The sequence below is a fragment of the Bison bison genome, unplaced genomic scaffold (assembly GCF_000754665.1).
Source record: "Bison bison bison isolate TAMUID 2011002044 unplaced genomic scaffold, Bison_UMD1.0 scf7180017864072, whole genome shotgun sequence".
NCBI classification, from domain to species: Eukaryota; Metazoa; Chordata; class Mammalia; order Artiodactyla; family Bovidae; genus Bison; species Bison bison.
In genome coordinates this window covers 3,945,072-3,963,218 of record NW_011494644.1, presented here as the reverse complement: position 1 = coordinate 3,963,218, position 18,147 = coordinate 3,945,072, and the positions used below count along the sequence as shown (strand labels likewise).

Below are 18,147 nucleotides of genomic sequence, written 5' to 3'. Positions count from 1 at the left end.
TATGATCTTAGTTTTCTGAATGTTGAGTTTTAAGCCAACTTTTTCACTCTCCTCTTTCACTTTCATCAAGAGGCTCTTTAGTTCCTCACTTTCTACCATAAGGGTGGTGTCATCTGCATATCTGAAGTTATTGATATTTGTCCCAGCAATCTTGATTCCAGCTTGTGGTTCTTCCAGCCCAGTGTTTCTCATGATGTACTCTGCATATAAGTTAAATAAGCACAGTGCCAATATACAGCCTTGATATACTCCTTTCCCAATTTGGAACCAGTTTGTTGTTCCATGTCCAGTTCTAGCTGTTGCTTCTTGACCTGCATACAGGTTTTCCAAGAGGCAGGTAAGGTGGTCTGGTATTCTCATCTCTTTAAGAATTTTCCAGAGTTTGTTGTGATCCACACGGTCAAAGGCTTTGGCATAGTCAAATAAAGTAGAAGTAGATGTTTTTCTGGAACTCTCTTGCTTTTTCAATGATCCAACAGATGTTGACAATTTGATCTCTGGTTCCTCTACCTTTTCTAAATCCAGCTTGAACTTCTGGAAGTTCATGGTTCACATACTGTTGAAGCCTGGCTTGGAGAATTTTAAGCATTATTTTACTAGCGTGTGAGATGAGTGCAATTGTGCGGTAGTTTGAGCATTCTTTGGCATTGCCTTTCTCTGGGATTGGAATGAAAACTGACCTTTTCCAGTCCTGTGGCCACTGTTGAGTTTTCCAAACATATAACGTTTTCTATATGCTTATTTTACCATAAAAACTAAATTTAAAAAACTTACTGTCACAATTCACAAAGAAACACATTTCTCACATGTTGAAAAAAACTGTTAAATGACTGCCAGACTGGACAACCAAAATAATAATTAAGTGTGCTTAAGGATATGCTCACCAGGACTTCCCCCTTCTGTGGAACTCGGGTTCCTGGGTCCTCGAGAGGGATTTACTGGAAACAGAAGTTCTGTAAACCACGGAGTGTTTTTTATAGAACGGAAACGCAGACGATATTTTACCTAGAATGAACAATAATAGAAAACAAATATTTTAAGTCAATAAACATCGAAAAGCAAATACTAGCCATGAAAGGTACATAAAATACAAAGTTAAAAGTTGTGTTTTGAGGACAAGTGAGCAATGTAGAATTCTAAATGAGGAGAAATGACAGTATCACTGTCAACAGGGAACAAGTACAGGACTCACATCCTATAATCACAGTCATAATTTAAAATTGACTAAATGTACATGTTTCCTCTTTTATCTCCATGGCCTTTTGCATTTGAGTTTCAAAGACACAGTAGTGGTACCTTCTTTGATCATTATGAATGAATTTTCTACACGGAGAACTGACCTGCCTACTTCCCTGGTGGGAGAAAGAAATGGCAACCTACTTCAGCATTCTTGTCTGGGAAATCCCACAGACAGAGACGTCTGGCAGGCTCCAGCCCATGGGGTCACAAAGAGGTGAACATGACTCAGTGATTAAACAACAATTTCTCTGGTGTCTTCCCTGGTAGCTCAGTGGTAAAGAATACACCTGCTAATGTAGGAGATGCAGGTATGATCCCTGGGTTGGAAGATCCCCTGGAGAAGGAAATTGCAACTCACTCCAGTATTCTTGTCTGGGAAATCCCATAGACAGAGGAGCCTTGTGGGCTATAGTCCATGGGGTCTTAAAAAGTCGGTCACCACTTAGCGACTAAACAACAGCAACAACTGGTGAAAATTCAGAAAGTTCTATTATTTCATTTCCCATCATGTTAGCCAAATACAGTAGGGCAAAAATATACCTCCCTCTTCAAAATAATGAGTGACACATAAGGAAAAACCCAGATGAAGAAGAGGAGGGATGATTACATTTAAATGCTGAATGTTGCCTATTTTAAGTATTAAATGAAAAAATAATTATTCACTGTGTCTGAAGAGATAAGTAAACTAAAAGGGCAAATTATAGTAGAATCTGAGTAGCTTAACAAGACAAAAGATTACCGTCACCAACGATCAAGGAAGCAGAACAGAGAAAGGGAGAAGGAACAGGCACCTGCACTATGTCTAGGTAAAAATTCACATAATTCAGTCATTTATAAACAAAGTTTTAACTCGTTACAGCATGCTTAAATATCTTAGTACGCAATCCTTGATCTCAGAGATCTCAAAAAGTGTTAAGGGAGCACAGAGGAGGGAAGAGGACACTTGCACTTACACCAAGAGTTTTCTACAATGGATGACAACTATCCAAAGAAAATGAAGGACCTCTAGAGAACACATTCCCTCTCAAAAAGAGGATAAAGTGACCAAAGGCAGAGGAGCAAGAGATAACATAGTACATGCAAAGAACGGCTACTGGTTCAATATTGCTATAACATAAATTTCAGAGAAAGAAGAGACAAAAATGGGGCTGGAAGGGTATTCAGAAACAGGTCACCGATGGCCTTGTATCCTGTGCAAAGAAACTTCTGTAGTCAATGGAGCACCCCTGATGTCTTTAACACAGCAGAGGAACCTGATCTTTTCTGTGTTCTTAATGAATTGTTGTGGTATCCATGTGGATAGAGTAACTTTTGCCTGGGAAATTCAGCTAACATATATAGTTCAGCTACATAAGAGCCACGGGTTGAGGAAAAAAGGAGTATAGTAGGTCTACATTATCCATGAAGTCAGAAAGCAGAGATAAGAAATTTTGTTTGGTAAAGTGTAGAAAAAGAGAACAGATATCTGGGAAAATAACCTGGTGGAAAAATTTTCAGGAATACATTTAAAATGCTAGACACAGAGAATCAACAACAAAAATGAAGTTTGCAACTGTACCAAAGTTACTTGATATTTGGGTCAGGGGATCCACATATACCAATGAAGTTATATAAGCACAAGCACTTTTTTTGAGGCAATAATTAACATAAAGTAGACATATATGAAAAGAATAAAGTGAGTTTCTTCCCTTCTCCTGGCAAATACTTGCCTCTTAAATGCTGGATCTGGCTCTATGCACAGATACTATAGTTTGATCATTTGTCTCAACCCTATGTAGAACGTCTCTCTCTGGTAAAGAGACACACCAAGTTACCAGGTTCAAAACACTCTACCTTGAGCAATGTTATAAGAGTCTTCTTCAGTGGCTGCAGGTGTCCTAATTCTGATGCAACCTGGCTAAGGCCTAAGAGCTGTTACTAGAGACTTAGAAGAGAAATTAAGTAATTTATTCAAAAGAAAGAAGCCTTTCCTATTGGAATCTGCCAGTGTATGCGTGCATGCTAAGTAGCTTCAGTTGTGTCTGACTCTTTGTGGCCCAATGAACTGTAGTCCACCAGACTCCTCTGTCCATGGAATTCTCCAGGTAAGAATACTGGGGTGGGTTGCCATGTCCTCCTGCAGGGGATCTTCCCCACCCAGGGATCGAACCTGCAACTCCTGTGACTACTGCACTGCAGGCAGATTCTTCACCGCTGAGCCACTGGAAAGCCCTTGCCAGTGTATATGTATCTGCCTTTATTTTAAAGATCAAACTTAAAATATTTAAAGGACATGCAAATTAGCTAGTAGTGGCATTACAGAAGCTTCCATGGCCACCAGAGAGAGAATTAGAATTCTCAAAGTTAAAGCAATCACCTCTTTGGATATGTAGCAACAATATATTAAAGCATGATACCAAGTGCAAAAAAAGAGAGGTATTTAGCAGGCAATTGTCCTAACAAGAGGGCAGAGAAACTCCTTCTAAAGCTCACAATCCCAGTAATTAAAGCTGCCACAGGCAAAAGATTTCCAGACATGAGTTGGGCTGCTTTTGCGTTTGTTTAATGTTCACATAGTAACAGCTTTATTATAAACTTGACTTTACATGCAAAGTCAGAATGGGAATTACACTTAAAATCAACACACTAAAAAGTTTAAATATCATATATAGGTACGTACTATCTGAAATTCCAGAGATATATAAACAGGTAACAGATATTGCTGCCCATATTTTTTATGTATCTATATTATTATTTTCTTAACCACAGTTTGCAGGACTGAAACATCTACCTGGCCAGGTAGATTGGCAAAATAAATATCCTTACTAAAGTTCCTATTACTTCATTTTTCTGAATACAAGACCTTAAGAGTGGGTGAGAGTAGCTTAGTAATGTCTGACTCTTTGCGACCCCATGGACTATACAGTCCATGGAATTCTCAGGGCAGAATACTGGAGTGGGTTACCATGTCCTCCTCCAGGGGATCTTCCCAACCCAGGGATAGAACCCAGGTCTCCTGCATTGCAGGCAGATTCTTTACCAGCTGAGCCACCAGGGAAGCCCAAGAATAGTGGAGTGGGTAGCCTATCCCTTCTCCAGCAGATCTTCCAGACCCAGGGATCAAACAGGGGTCTCCTGCACTGCAGGCAGGTTCTTTCCCAACTGAGCTACCAGGGAAGCCACAAGACCTTAAGGTCCAGTTTTATTCTTATCAGCATGATGTGATGACTAAAAGCATAGGTATTAAAATAAGTTGGAACTATTAATAGATTCAAATTCCTGCTCTTATATACAGCAGTTATTATCTTGAGCAAGTTATAATTTTTGCCGTTTATAAAATCATGATGTTACCTTCATTTCATTAAACCCCCGAAGCTTTGAAATATAAAGTCTTTAGATAAAACTTTCCTACCTTAAGTGGCAATCTGTCATTACTGTTTTTGAATTCATGATCAAATATTATAGCAGCCAGCACAAGAACAGACTGATTTTCATATTTAATATACTTTTCAAAATCTTCTTCTGAAGGAAAGCCTCGAACTGTACAGAGAAAAACAAGCATCATACAAATGCAAAATGTCTAATGATTATTCCTATCTTCCTGTCATTACCATAAATACCGTAATCCTGCCATAGTATTATAAAATTTAGAACATTATTACTCAAATATTGCCATCACAGATGTCCTCATGAATATCTAGGGTACACAAAATTATTATGTATTATAAACTGTATATGATATTTTGAATAATGTTTAACCATTACAATAACTGTATATTAAGGTAAACTGGGACAGGAGAATTTTCTATTGTGTTTTGAAATCTAGTGATTTAAAGAAAAAAAGATGAAGAGAAATGACATTTATTTCTGTGGGAAGTATGATATTTCAGAGACTAACCTTAAGTTGTAGAATAAAACTACATTTTCAATTATATTTCTTATTCACAAGTGAATCTGTATGAAATTTGGAAATACAGTCTCACAAAGCCACTCATACTCAATCACACACATACAAGTAACTTAACTGACTGAAGAATTTTCATATGAATTAAAAACCACAATCACTGCTAACCAAAATGATCATATGGATCACAGCCTTGGGTACAATGAAGCTATGAGCCATGCTGTGCATGGGCACCCAAGACGGATGGGTCATGGTGGAGAGTTCTGACAAAACATGGTCCCCTGAAGAAGGGAATGGCAAACTACTCCAGTTTCATTGCCTTGAAAACCCCATGAACAGTATGAAAAGGCAAAAGGTAATGATACTGGAAGATGATCCCCACAAGTTGGTAGGTGCCCAATATGCTACTGAGGAAGAGTGGAGAAATGGCTCCAGAAAGAATGAAGAAGCTGGGCCACAGTGGAAATGACTCTCAGTTGTGGATGTAGATGAAAGTAAGTCTGATGCTATAAACAACAATATTGCATAGGAACCTGGAATGTTAGGTCCATGAATCAAGGTAAATCGGATGTAGTCAAGGAAGAGATGGCAAGAGTGAACATCGACATTTTAGGAAATCATTGGGGAAAAAAATGGACAGTAATCGATGAATTTAATTCAGATAATCATTATATCTAATTGTGGGCAAGAATCCCTTGGAAGAAAGAGAGTAGCTCTCACAGTCAACAAAAGAGGATGCAATCTCAGAAAGGACAGAATGATCTTGGTAAATTTCCAAGACAAACTTTTCAACCTCACAGTAATCCAAGTCTATGTCCTAACCAATAAAGCTGAAGAAGCTGAAGTTAAACAGTTCTATTAAGACCAACAAGATGTTCTAGAACTAACAAGAAAAAAAGATGTCCTTTCCCTCAAAGGAGACTGGAATACAAAGTAAGAAGTAAAGAGATACCTGGGGTAACAGGCAAGTTCGGCCTTGGAGTACAAAATTAAGCAGGGCAAAGGCTAACAGAGTTTTCTGAGATAACACACTGGTCATTGCAAACACTCTCTTCCAAAAACACAAGAGACAACTCTATGCATAGATGTCAAGAGATGGTCAAAACCGAAATCATATTGATTATATTCTTTGCACCAAATATGGAGAAAATTTATACAATCATCAAAAACAAGACCTTGAGATGAATGTGGCTCAAATCATGGGCTCCTTACTGCAAAATTCAGGCTTAACTTGAAGAAAGTAGGGAAAAACATTAGGCCATTCAAGTATGACCTAAATCAAATCCCTTATGATTATACAGTGGAAGTGACAAATACATTCAAGGGATTAGGTCTGGTAGATAGAGTGCCTGAAGAACTATGGAAGGAGGTTCATAACATTGTACATGAGGTGGTGATCAAAACCATCCCAAAGAAGAAGAAATTCAAGAAGGCAAAGTGGTTGTCTGAGGAGGCCTTAAAAATAGCTGAGAAAAGAAGAAAATGAAAGGAGAGGAGAAAAAAATATATGTATGTAACTGAATGCAGTGTTGCAGAAAATAGCAAGGAGAGATAAGATAGCCTTCTTAATTGAACAATGTCAAGAAATAAAGGAAAACAACAGAACAGGAAAGACTAAAGTTCTCTTCGAGAAAACTGGAGATACCAAAGGAATATTTCATGCAAAGATGGGCACAATAAAGGACATAAATGGCAAGGGCCTAAGAGAAGAAGAAGAATAGATTTGAGAAAAGTTGGCAAAAATACACAGAAGAACTATGTAAAAAAAAAGGTCTTAATAACCAGGAAAACCACAGTGGTGTGCTCACTCACCGAGAGTCAGACACCCTGGAGTGTGAAGTCAAGTGGGTCTTAGGAAGAATTACTATGAACAAAGATAGTGGAAGTTATAGAATTGCAGCTGAGCTATTTCAAATTCTAAAAGATGATGCAGATAAGTTCTGCACTCAATATGGCAGCAAATTTGGAAAACTCAGCAGTGGCCACAGGACTGAAAAAGGTCAGTTTTCATTCCAATCCCAAAGAAAGGCAATGCCAAAGAATGCTCAAACTACCATACAATAATGCTGACGTTACATGCTCACAAGGTAATGCTCAAATCCTTCAAGCCAGAGAACTTCTAGATGTACAAGCTGGATTTAGAAAAGGAAGAGAAATCAGAGATCAAATTGCCATAATTCATTGGATAATAGAAAAAGCAAAGGAATTCTAGAAAAAAATCTACTTCTGCTTCACTGACTACACCAAAGCCTTTGACTGTGTGGATCACAACAAACTGGAAAGTTCTTACAGGGGTGGGAATACTGGACCACCTTACCTGCCTCCTGAGAAACCTGTGTGCAGGTCAAGAAGAAACAGAACCGAATATGGAATGATGGATTGGTTCAAAGTTGGGAAAGCAGTAAATCACGGCTATAGAATGTTACTCTGCTTATTTAACTTATGCAGAGTACATCATGCAAAATGTCAGGCTTGACGAAGCACAAGCTGGAATCAAGATTGCCAGGAGAAATATCAATAACCTCAGATATGCAGATGACACCACTCTTATGGCAGAAAGCGAAGAGGAACTATAGAGCTTCTTAATGAGGGTGAAAGAGGAGAGTGAAAAAGTTGACTTAAAACTCAGCATTCAAAGACTAAGATCATGGCATCTGATCCCATCACTTCATGGCAAATAGATGGGGAAACAGTGGAAACAGTGGCAGACTTTATTTTGGGGGGCTCCAAAATCACTGCAGATGGTGACTGCAGCCATGAAATTAAGAGACGCTTGCTCCTTGGAAGAAAAGCTATGATCAACCTAGACAGCATATTAAAAAGCAGAGACATTATTTTGCCAACAAAAGTTCATCTAGTCAAAGCTATGGTTTTTCCAATAGTCATGTATGGATGTGAGAGTTGGACCATAAAGAAAGCTAAGCATCAAAGAATTGATGCTTTTGAACTGTGATGTTGGAGAAGACTCATGAAAGTCCCTTGGACTGCAAGGAGATCAAAGCAGTCAGTCCTAAAGGGAATCAACCGTGACTATTCATTGGAAGGACTGATGCTGAAGCTCCAATACTTTGGTCACCTGATGGGAAGAACTGACTCATTGGAAAAGACTCTGATGCTGGGAAAGATTGAAGGCAGGAGGAGAAGGGGATGACAGAGGACAAGTTGGTTGGATGGCATCACTGACTCCATGGACATGAGTCTGAACAAACTCTGGGAGCTGGTGATAGAGAAGCCTGGTGTGCAGCAGTGCATGGGGTTACAAAGAGTCAGACATGACTGGCCTAATGAACTGACTGACATCATGCAAAATGCCAGGCTGGATGGATCACAGGCTGGAACCAAGATTGCTGGGAGAAATACCAACAGTTTCAGATATGCAGATGATACCACTCTAATGGCTGAAAGCAAAGAGGAACTAAAGCCTCCTGGGGAAGGTGAAAGAGGAGAGTGAAAAAGCTAGCTTAAAACTCAACATTCAAAAAACTACGATCTTGGCATCTGGTTCCATCACTTCGTGGCAAATAGGTGGGGAAAAAGATTAAGCAGTGATAGATTTTATTTTGGGGGGCTCCAAAATCTCTGTGGATGGTGACTGCAACCATGAAATTAAAAGACACTTGCTCCTTGGAAGGAAAGCTATGAAAAACCTACACAGCGTATTAAAAAGCAGAGACATCACTTTGCTGAAAAATGACTACACACTGTCAAAGCTATGATTTTTCCAATAATCATGTGGGGATGTGAGAGTTGGAACATAGAGACTGTGTGTTGAAGAATTGATGATTTTGAACTGTAGTGCTGGAGAAGACTCTTGAGGGTCCCTAGGACTGAAAGGAGATCAAACCTAGTCAATCCTAAAGGAAATCAACCCTGGATTTTCATTGGAAGGACTGATGCTGAACCTGAAGCTCTAATACTTTGGCCCTTTAATGTGAAGTGCTGATTCACTGGAAAAGACCCTGATACTGGAAAGACTGAGAGCAGGAGGAAAAGCGGACAACAGAGGATGATGTGGTTGGGTGGCATCACCACTTCAATGGACAGGAGTTCGAGCAAACTCAGGGAACTAGTGAAGGACAGGGAAGCCTGGAATGCTGCAGTCCATGGGGTTGCAAAGAGTCAGTGGCAACTTAGCAACTGAACAACATCAGTGTAAAAAAGATATTAAAGTCTTTGATAGCCTCTATATCAAGAAACATAAATAGCATATTAAGAAATAAGTTTTTAAAAATGTATACCCGTGTTCAAGGATTTAAAGAAAGCCACATTGTGAAGATGTAAAAATTGACATATAGAGCCAATGCAACTCTAATAAAATTCCAAATAGAATTTTTATGTAATGTTAGAAGCTGATTCTTAAATTTGTATAGGAATACAAGGCTGAAGAACAAGGTGAGACAGCTTCCCCTACAGGTTATCAGAACATGATAAAATTATAGTGATTAAGATAGAATCAGACTGACACTGGCTATACAAATAGACCAATAGAACTCATAAATACATTCATGAATATACAGAAAATTAATTTATGATAAAAGTGGAAATAAAGAGTAGTAGGTAAAGAGTGGTCTTTTCCATTAAAAAGTAAGAAGTCAAATGAATATACAAATGGGAACAAATGAAATCTCATATCATAAAAAAAAGTTCCTTATAAATTGTAGATATCTATGCAAAACAAAAAAATCCCCCAAATACCCATGTCAGGGAGGGTAAGTTTTCCAAACAGAACACAAAGAACAATAAACTCAAAGGAGAAGATTGATATATTAGGCTTTTTAAAATTAATTGCTATAAGGTGGCACCAGTGGTAAAGAAGTGGCCTGCCAATGCAGGAGACATAAGCGATGTAGGTTCGATCTCTGGGTCAGAAAGATTCCCTGGAGGAGGGCATGGCAACCCAATCCAGTATTCACAGTCCAGTGCTAAATATTCACTGGAAGCACTGATGCTGAAGCTTAAACTCCAATACTTTGGCCACCTGATGCGAAGAACTGACTCATTGGAAAAGACTCTGATGCTGGGAAAGATTGAAGGCAGAAGGAGAAGGGGATGACAGAGGATGAGATGGTTTGATGGCATCACCGACTTGATGGACATGAGTTTGAACAAGCTCTGGGAGTTGGTGATGGACAGGAAAGCCTGGAATGCTGCAGTCTATAGGATCACAAAGAGCTGGACAAGACTGGAGCAACTGAACTAAACTGAACTGATTCTTTTCCATTATTGTGTATCACAGTATACTGAATATATTTTCCTGAGCTGTGTGGTATGTCCTTATTCATTATACATTCTGTATATACTAGTTTGCATCTGCTAATCCCAAATTCCCAATCCTTCCATCCTCTACCCTCCTCCCCCTTGGCAATGACAAATCTCTTTTCTGTTTGTGAGTCTACTTGATTTCATAGACATATTTCTTTGTGTTGTTTTAGATTCCACGTGTTATAGCATATGGTATTGGTCTTTCTCTCTCTGACTTACTTCTTTTAGTATGATAAGGTCTAAGTTTACCCAGGTTGCTCCAAATGACATTATTTCATTATTTTTTAAGACTGAGTAATTTTGCATTATATATGTATACATATAATGACATATGGATAATGGCATACATATACTATATATAATGTCTTATTATATATATATATGACATCTTCTTCACTCATACATGTGTCAATGAACATTTAGTTTGTTTCCTCTTGGTTACTGTAAATAGTGCTACAATGAACATATGGGTGCATGTGTCTTTTTGAATTATAGTTTTGTCTGGGTACATGCTACCAGGAGTGGAATTGCCTACTATGTGGAAACTCTGTTTTTAGTTTTTTCAGGAACCTCCATACTGTTTTCCATACTGGCTGAACCAATTTGCATTTCTACCAACAGTGTAGGAGTTTCTTTTTGTTCACAACCTCACCAATATTTGTTATTTGTAGACTATTAAATAATGTTCATTCTGACAATTGTGAGATGATAACTCATTACAGTTTTTATCTCCATTTCTCTAATAATTAGCAATGTTTTGAGCATCTTTTCATGGGTTTTAGGCCATTTGTATGTTTTCCTTGGAGAAATGTCTATTTAGATCTTCTCCCCATTTTTTGATTGACTTTTGATTTTTTGTTGTTGAGTTGTATGAGCTATTAGTATGTTTTGGAAATTAAGGCTTTGTCAGTTGCATTATTTGCAATCCTCCCAGCCTTTACATTTTGTTTATGATTTCCTTTGCTGTACAAAAGTTTATAAGTTTGATTAGCTTCCATTTGTTTATTTTTGCTTTTATTTTTATTGCCTTGGGAGGCTGACCTGAGAAAATATTGGTATACTTTATGTCATTTGCCTACATTCTCTTCTAGGAGTTTTATGGTGTCCTCTTACATTTAAGTTTTTAAGTCATTTTGAGTTATTTTTGTGCATGGTGTGAGGATGTGTTGTAACTTCTTTGATTTACACGTGGCTGTCCAGCTTTTCCAATACCACTTGCTGAAGACAATGTCTTTTCCTCGTTGTACATTCTACCTCTTTGTCAAGGATTAATTGTCCATAGGTGTGTGAGTTTATTTTTCTCTATTCTGTTCCAGTGATTCATGGTCTATGTTTTGGTGAATACCACGCTGTTTTCATGACTTTAGCTTTGCACTGTTGTCTGATGACTGGAAGGGTTATGCCTCCTGCTTTGTTCTTTTCCCTCAAGATTGCATTGATTGCATTGGTAATTCTCAGTCTGTTATGTTTCCATGTAAATTTTAAAATAATTTGTTCTAGTTCTGTGGGTAATTTGATAAGGATCACATCAAATCCATAGATTGCTTTGGGTAGTATGCCCGTTTTAACAAGATTAATTCTTCCAATCCAAGAGTGTGGGATATCTTTGCCTTTCTTTGAATTATCTTCAGTTTCCTTTATTGATGTTTCATAGTTATCAGCATATAAATCTTTCATCTCCTTGGTCAATATTTTTTATGTGATTTTAAGGGAATTGTTTATTTACATTTGCTTTTCCTAACTTCTTTGAGAATTTTTGCCTATGTATTCATCAAATATAATATATTGACCTGTAATTTTCTTTTATGCTAGTGTCTTTATCAGGTTTTGCTATCAGGGTGATGGTGTCTTCACAGAATGTCTTTGGAAGCATTCCTTCTTCTTCAATCTTTTGGAAGAGTTCAAGAATGATTGGTATAAGTACTTCTTTGTATGTCTGGTAGAATTCTCCTGAAAGACATCTGATCCCTGACTTTTGTTTGGAGGGAAGTTTTTTTTAAGAGTACTATTTTACTTCTAGAGATTGATCTGTTGAATTTATCAACTTTTTTTATTGATTTCTTTTTGGTGGGTTGTATGTTTCTTAAAAGTTGTCCATTTCTTCTAGGTTGTAAAATTTGTTTGTTGTATAATCGCTTAGAGGAGAACATAGGCAAAACACTCTCTGACATACATCACAGCAGGATCCTCTATGATCCACCTCCCAGAATATTGGAAATAAAAGTAAAAATAAACCAATGGGACCTAGTTAAACTTAAAAGCTTCTGCATATCAAAGGAAACTATTAGCAAGGTGAAAAGACAGCCTTCAGAATGGGAGAAAATAATAGCAAATGAAGCAACCGACAAACAACTAATCTCAAAAATATACAAGCAACTCCTACAGCTCAACTCCAGAAAAATAAATGACCCAATCAAAAAATGGGCCAAAGATCTAAATAGACATTTCTCCAAAGAAGACATACAGATGGCTAACAAACACATGAAAAGATGCTCAACATCACTCATTATCAGAGAAATGCAAATCAAAACCACTATGAGGTACCATTTCACACCAGTCAGAATGGCTGCGATCCAAAAGTCTACAAATAATAAATGCTGGAGAGGGTGTGGAGAAAAGGGAACCCTCTTACACTGTTGGTGGGAATGCAAACTAGTACAGCCACTATGGAGAACAGTGTGGAGATTCCTTAAAAAACTGGAAATAGAACTGCCTTATGATCCAGCAATCCCACTGCTGGGCATACACACTGAGGAAACCAGAAGGGAAAGAGACACGTGTACCCCAATGTTCATCGCAGCACTGTTTATAATAGCCAGGACATGGAAGCAACCTAGATGTCCATCAGCAGATGAATGGATAAGCAAGCTGTGGTACATATACACAATGGAGTATTACTCAGCCATTAAAAAGAATACATTTGAATCAGTTCTAATGAGGTGGATGAAACTGGAGCCTATTATACAGAGTGAAGTAAGCCAGAAGGAAAAACACCAATACAGTATACTAACGCATATATATGGAATTTAGAAAGATGGTAACGATAACCCTGTATACGAGACAGCAAAAGAGACACTGATGTATAGAACAGTCTTATGGACTCTGTGGGAGAGGGAGAGGGTGGGAAGATTTGGGAGAATGGCATTGAAACATGTGAAATGTCATGTATGAAACGAGATGCCAGTCCAGGTTCAATGCACGATGCTGGATGCTTGGGGCTGGTGCACTGGGACAACCCAGAGGGATGGTGTGGGGAGGGAGGAGGGAGGAGGGTTCAGGATGGGGAACACATGTATACTAATTAAATAATTTTCTATTAAAGAAAAAAAAATTCTCTTATGGTTTTTTGTAATTCTGTGGCATCAGTTGTGATTTCTCCTCTTTCATTTCTTATTTTGTTTATTTGGGTCTTTTCTCTTTCCTTCTTGATGAGCCTGGACAGAGGTTTGTCAACTTTGTTTACTCTTCAAAGAACCAGCTCTTGATTTTACTGTTTTTTTAATCTCTATTTTATTTCTTTCCTCTCTAATTTTGTTATCTCCTTCCTTCTGCTGACTTTATGTTTTATTTGTTCTTTTTCTTTTTAATGTGATGGCAATCCTACTTAAATTTTTTTTTATTTTTAAACTTTACAGTATTGTATTGGTTTTGCCAAATATTGAAATGAATCCGCCACAGGTATACATGTATTCCCCATCCTGAGCCCTCCTCCCTCCTCCCTCCCCATACCGTCCCTCTGGGTCGTCCCAGTGCACCAGCCCCAAGCATCCAGTATCATGCATCGAACCTGGACTGGCAACTCGTTTCATACATGATCTTTTAATTGGGAGTGGTTCCTCTGCCTCTTCATTTTGCTTATACTTCTCTTGCTCAATGAGTTTAGGAGAAACAATTATTTACTGTGGTTTTAGAGGGCTATTTTTGTGTAGGAGTCCCTCTGCATAACCTGTGTGGATTTAACCATTTTTGGTGTGAGAATTATTTTTTAGTGTAGCTGTCTGCCACCTCTTTCTTCAGTGTGTGCTGGCCATTATCCTCCTAATAGAAAGTGTGACTGACATTGCGGTGACTAGAGCCTACACTGGTTACTGATCAGGTTATCTTCTTTTACTCTGTGGTTGTCACTGCCCTGTCAAGGCTGGTTCTGTTCCCTAGTTGCTGGAGTAGAAGCCCCCAGATTCATTTCTGAGCTGTTTCTGCAGTATGAGGTATGCTGGATTAGGGCTCTCCCACGAGGATAGAACCACTGAGTATTCTGCCAGGGCCGTTCACTGGATGAGTATACTCTGTTGTGCCACCTGTCACCCATTATGTGGGCTCACAAAGTGCACTGTTTCTGGCACTGCCCTTGGCCCCATCTCAACCTTGGGAATGCTGGCAATCAGCCCTGGTGTCCCTCACGTGTTGTTTTCACAAGGCCATCAATGCAGATACGCTGAAGGCAGGTTCTAAGACTGCAGTAGTCATGCACCTAGACCTGCTTATGAGAGCTATGCAGCCAGCCCAGACTCTATCCTGACCCTGCCCCGCTATGTATGTGCCCACAAATACACAGCTGCTAAGGCCAGACCTGTTCTGTCCATAGGAGCACCTATTGTCCACTCAGATGTCCTACAGATGCTGAATTTACAAACTGGTGATGGGCAGATATGTAAATCTGAGACTTGCACAGCTGTGGGAAGAGATTTCAGCCTTGCTTCCTAGGTCCCACTGCCCCTGCAGCTCAGCTGTGGTTTCAGCCTTGCCTCTGAAGTGGGTAAACCACTGAAGTCTGTTCCCAGAGCCTGCCAAGGAGGTGGCTGGGGCGTGGGAGCCCAGAGCCCATAAAGACCAGGGCCAGCACATGGAGAAAGAAGCTGCATTGGCAACCCTACCCCTTCCTTCAAGCTCCACTTAACAGTGGCCTGTTGACCACACTTCTATAGTAGGCCCAGAGTTCTTCCTCAAACACCCCTGGTTACTGCCTTACCACACTCCAGCCCCTTTTGGCTGTCTCTGTGCAGCCAATAGAAATCCTCTCCCTGGGTCTGTCCTCTAAACACCAAGTTCAGCACCCAGCCCTTGTCTGTACCATGGACATGTGTCTCAAGCTGAAGAGTTCAGGACAATGGCACAGCCCATCTGTTCAGGTCTTTCTCTGCTCTGCCCACCTACCACAAGCTGGTTCTTGTGCTCTCTTCTGAGACTCTGATGCTCCCTTTCTGTCCCAGCTGATCTCCCCACCCATGAGGGGGCTTCCCTTGATATGAGAATCTTTCCTGTTTTTCAGCCGCCTATCAGGGGCGCAGGCCTTTCATTGCTGTATGTGGGCTTTCTCTAGTTGTGGTGAGCAGGGGCTACTTTCTAGTTGTAATGTGTGGGCTTCTCTTGTTGCAGTGGCTCCTCTTATTGTGGAGCATGGGCTCGAGGGCATGTGGACTTCAGTAGCTGCAGTGCATGAACTTAGCAGTTGTGGCTTGCAGGCTCTAGGGTGTGTGGGCTGAGTAGCTGCGGCACACAGGCATAGCTGCCCCACAGCATATGATATCTTCCCAAACCAGGGATCAAACCCATGTTGCCTGCTGCTGCTGCTGCTAAGTTGCTTCAGTCGTGTCCGACTCTGTGTGACCCCATAGATGGCAGCCCACCAGGCTCCCCCGCCCCTGGGATTCTCCAGGCAAGAACACTGGAGTGGGTTGCCATTTCCTTCTCCAATGCATGAAAGTGAAAAGTGAAAGTGAAGTCGCTCAGTCGTGTCTGACTCTTAGCGACCGTTTAGGCTCCTCTGTCCATGGGATTTTCCAGGCATTGGCAGGCAAATTCTTAACCACTGAACCACCAGGGAAGTCCAGTAGATGTATTTTTAGTGTATCTGTGGCATGAGGTTAGCTCCATGTCCTTCTGCTCCACCATCCTGATTGGAGCCCCTAGTAAGGTGTTTTACTTAAGTTACAATTCTTCAGAATAGCAGTAAAAACTGAATGTGGAAGTTTTCCAAATAAAGACTTTTAAGTCTATCTTATAGTCATTAGGCTATTTTGCTAAGGAGTTAGTTCAACTGAAAATAAAAGAATGTATCAGAAATCATCAGGAGAAGGAAATTTTCTCAGCTTCCTTTCTTTTAAGTTAGCAGTTTATAATGAGACATGTACCTTCAACTCATCAGATCTCTATTCCAGTCTTCAGCAACACTCTGTCATGATGGCCTCAATATGACTGAATGACGATGTGTCTTAAACTTTTTCACTGATGGACCCATAATAGGAAAGGATAAGAAGTAGCAACCTGTTCTCTGTCCTCTACCTCCACAAACAGGGGTACTTGAAAGGTAACCTAAACCAGCCCATCATAAGCACCAAAGTTCTTTGGAGAGTCACGGTTTATATTTTAAAAATTGATGGGAATTTCACATTAAGTTACATAAATATAACACTTTAATTTTTAAAGATGGTCACTTAGATGACAAAGTATATAGCATCTACCTTTCTCTCCCATCTCAAAATCCTTGAAATGAAAAAAAAAAAGTATAATTTTAAAAACATATAACAGGATAAATCCGTGAACACACATATGTAAAAGCATGAGACAAGACTGAAGGGATTCTTGTCAAATTTCTGAAAGTATTTTTAACTGTGGGGGACAAAGAAGAGAAATTAGGTGCAGAGTAAGGAGAGTGTAAGGACATAAGAATTGTATAAGTTTTCTATAATTCTAAACAAACACAATCTTACATCACACTTACATAATATATTTTACAAAATGTAAAATCAGTGACCTCAAGTAAAGTTTATGCATCCAGGAAAAAACTACCCAATTTATTGTGAGGCTTTGTGTTCTTTTGACATACTCAGGAACTTACCCTAATTTAAGTGCAATCAGAGACAAAGAAGATTTCGAATTATATAACTTGTCATCTAATTCTAAACAGTATATTTTGTTTAGGTGTGTTTGATATTTTTTTTACAAAGTTCATAATATTATATTTGAGATTAATGTACAAGTTATAAGGGTCACTGAAACATGCCTTCTCTACAACAATTTAATAATCATTCCAAAAAAATATTTTAAACCTCACAATTTCTAACCTGTAAGGTTGGCATTTAAATCGTCTTTCACTTTCTCAGTAATATTTTTTGCCGCATCACTTCCAGAAGGCACGTAAACCAATTCATAGTCCTTTTTCTTATTAGTGAGGAAAGCGGGAAGTTTATTCAAAGGAAGAGACTGGAAAAGAGTAGCTTGTGTAAATTCCCTTTTGGAATGTTTGCGCAGAAGCAAAATCAATGTACAGAAGAGCACTGTCATGGAAATTTCCACAATTAAAGACCCCATCTTCCGTTTCTACAAGAGAAACAAAATCATACTAATTAATTTTAGAGTATTGTATGTGTGTATGTGTGTATTTACACTTGTGTACATACATGGATACAATTACACATATATACCATTCAACTTCATTCTACAAAATGAATGGTTCTCTGGATTGTCTTTTTCACCCTTTTCTCATTTCACTATTGATTTTATTGGTTTGCCCTATTGATACTCTTCAGATTTAGAAATCTACCTTCAGTCATCAAACGATAAGGGAAAATACCCATAAACTGAAATGAAATGAAGGAATTATTAAAATTTTACAAGTAATAAATGCTGGAGAGGGTGTGGAGAAAAGGGAACCCTCTTACACTGTTGGTGGGAATGCAAACTAGTACAGCCACTATGGAGAACAGTGTGGAGATTCCTTAAAAAACTGGAAATAGAACTGCCAGATGACCCAGCGATCCCAC

General features: G+C 39.0%; 1 protein-coding gene across 1 annotated transcript in view; it reads right to left on the bottom strand.

Annotated features, from left to right (window-relative positions):
- The window catches only part of LOC104986728 (ATP-binding cassette sub-family A member 3-like), a 238,467-nt gene that overhangs the window by 219,600 nt on the left and 720 nt on the right, over nucleotides 1-18,147 (bottom strand). Inside the window, exons 2-4 of the mRNA XM_010837414.1 lie at nucleotides 17,449-17,704; nucleotides 4,631-4,758; nucleotides 885-1,005 (exon numbers count right to left, since the gene is read on the bottom strand). Coding sequence (XP_010835716.1) covers nucleotides 885-1,005; nucleotides 4,631-4,758; nucleotides 17,449-17,704 — 505 coding nt within the window. The remainder of the gene's footprint in view (nucleotides 1-884; nucleotides 1,006-4,630; nucleotides 4,759-17,448; nucleotides 17,705-18,147) is intronic.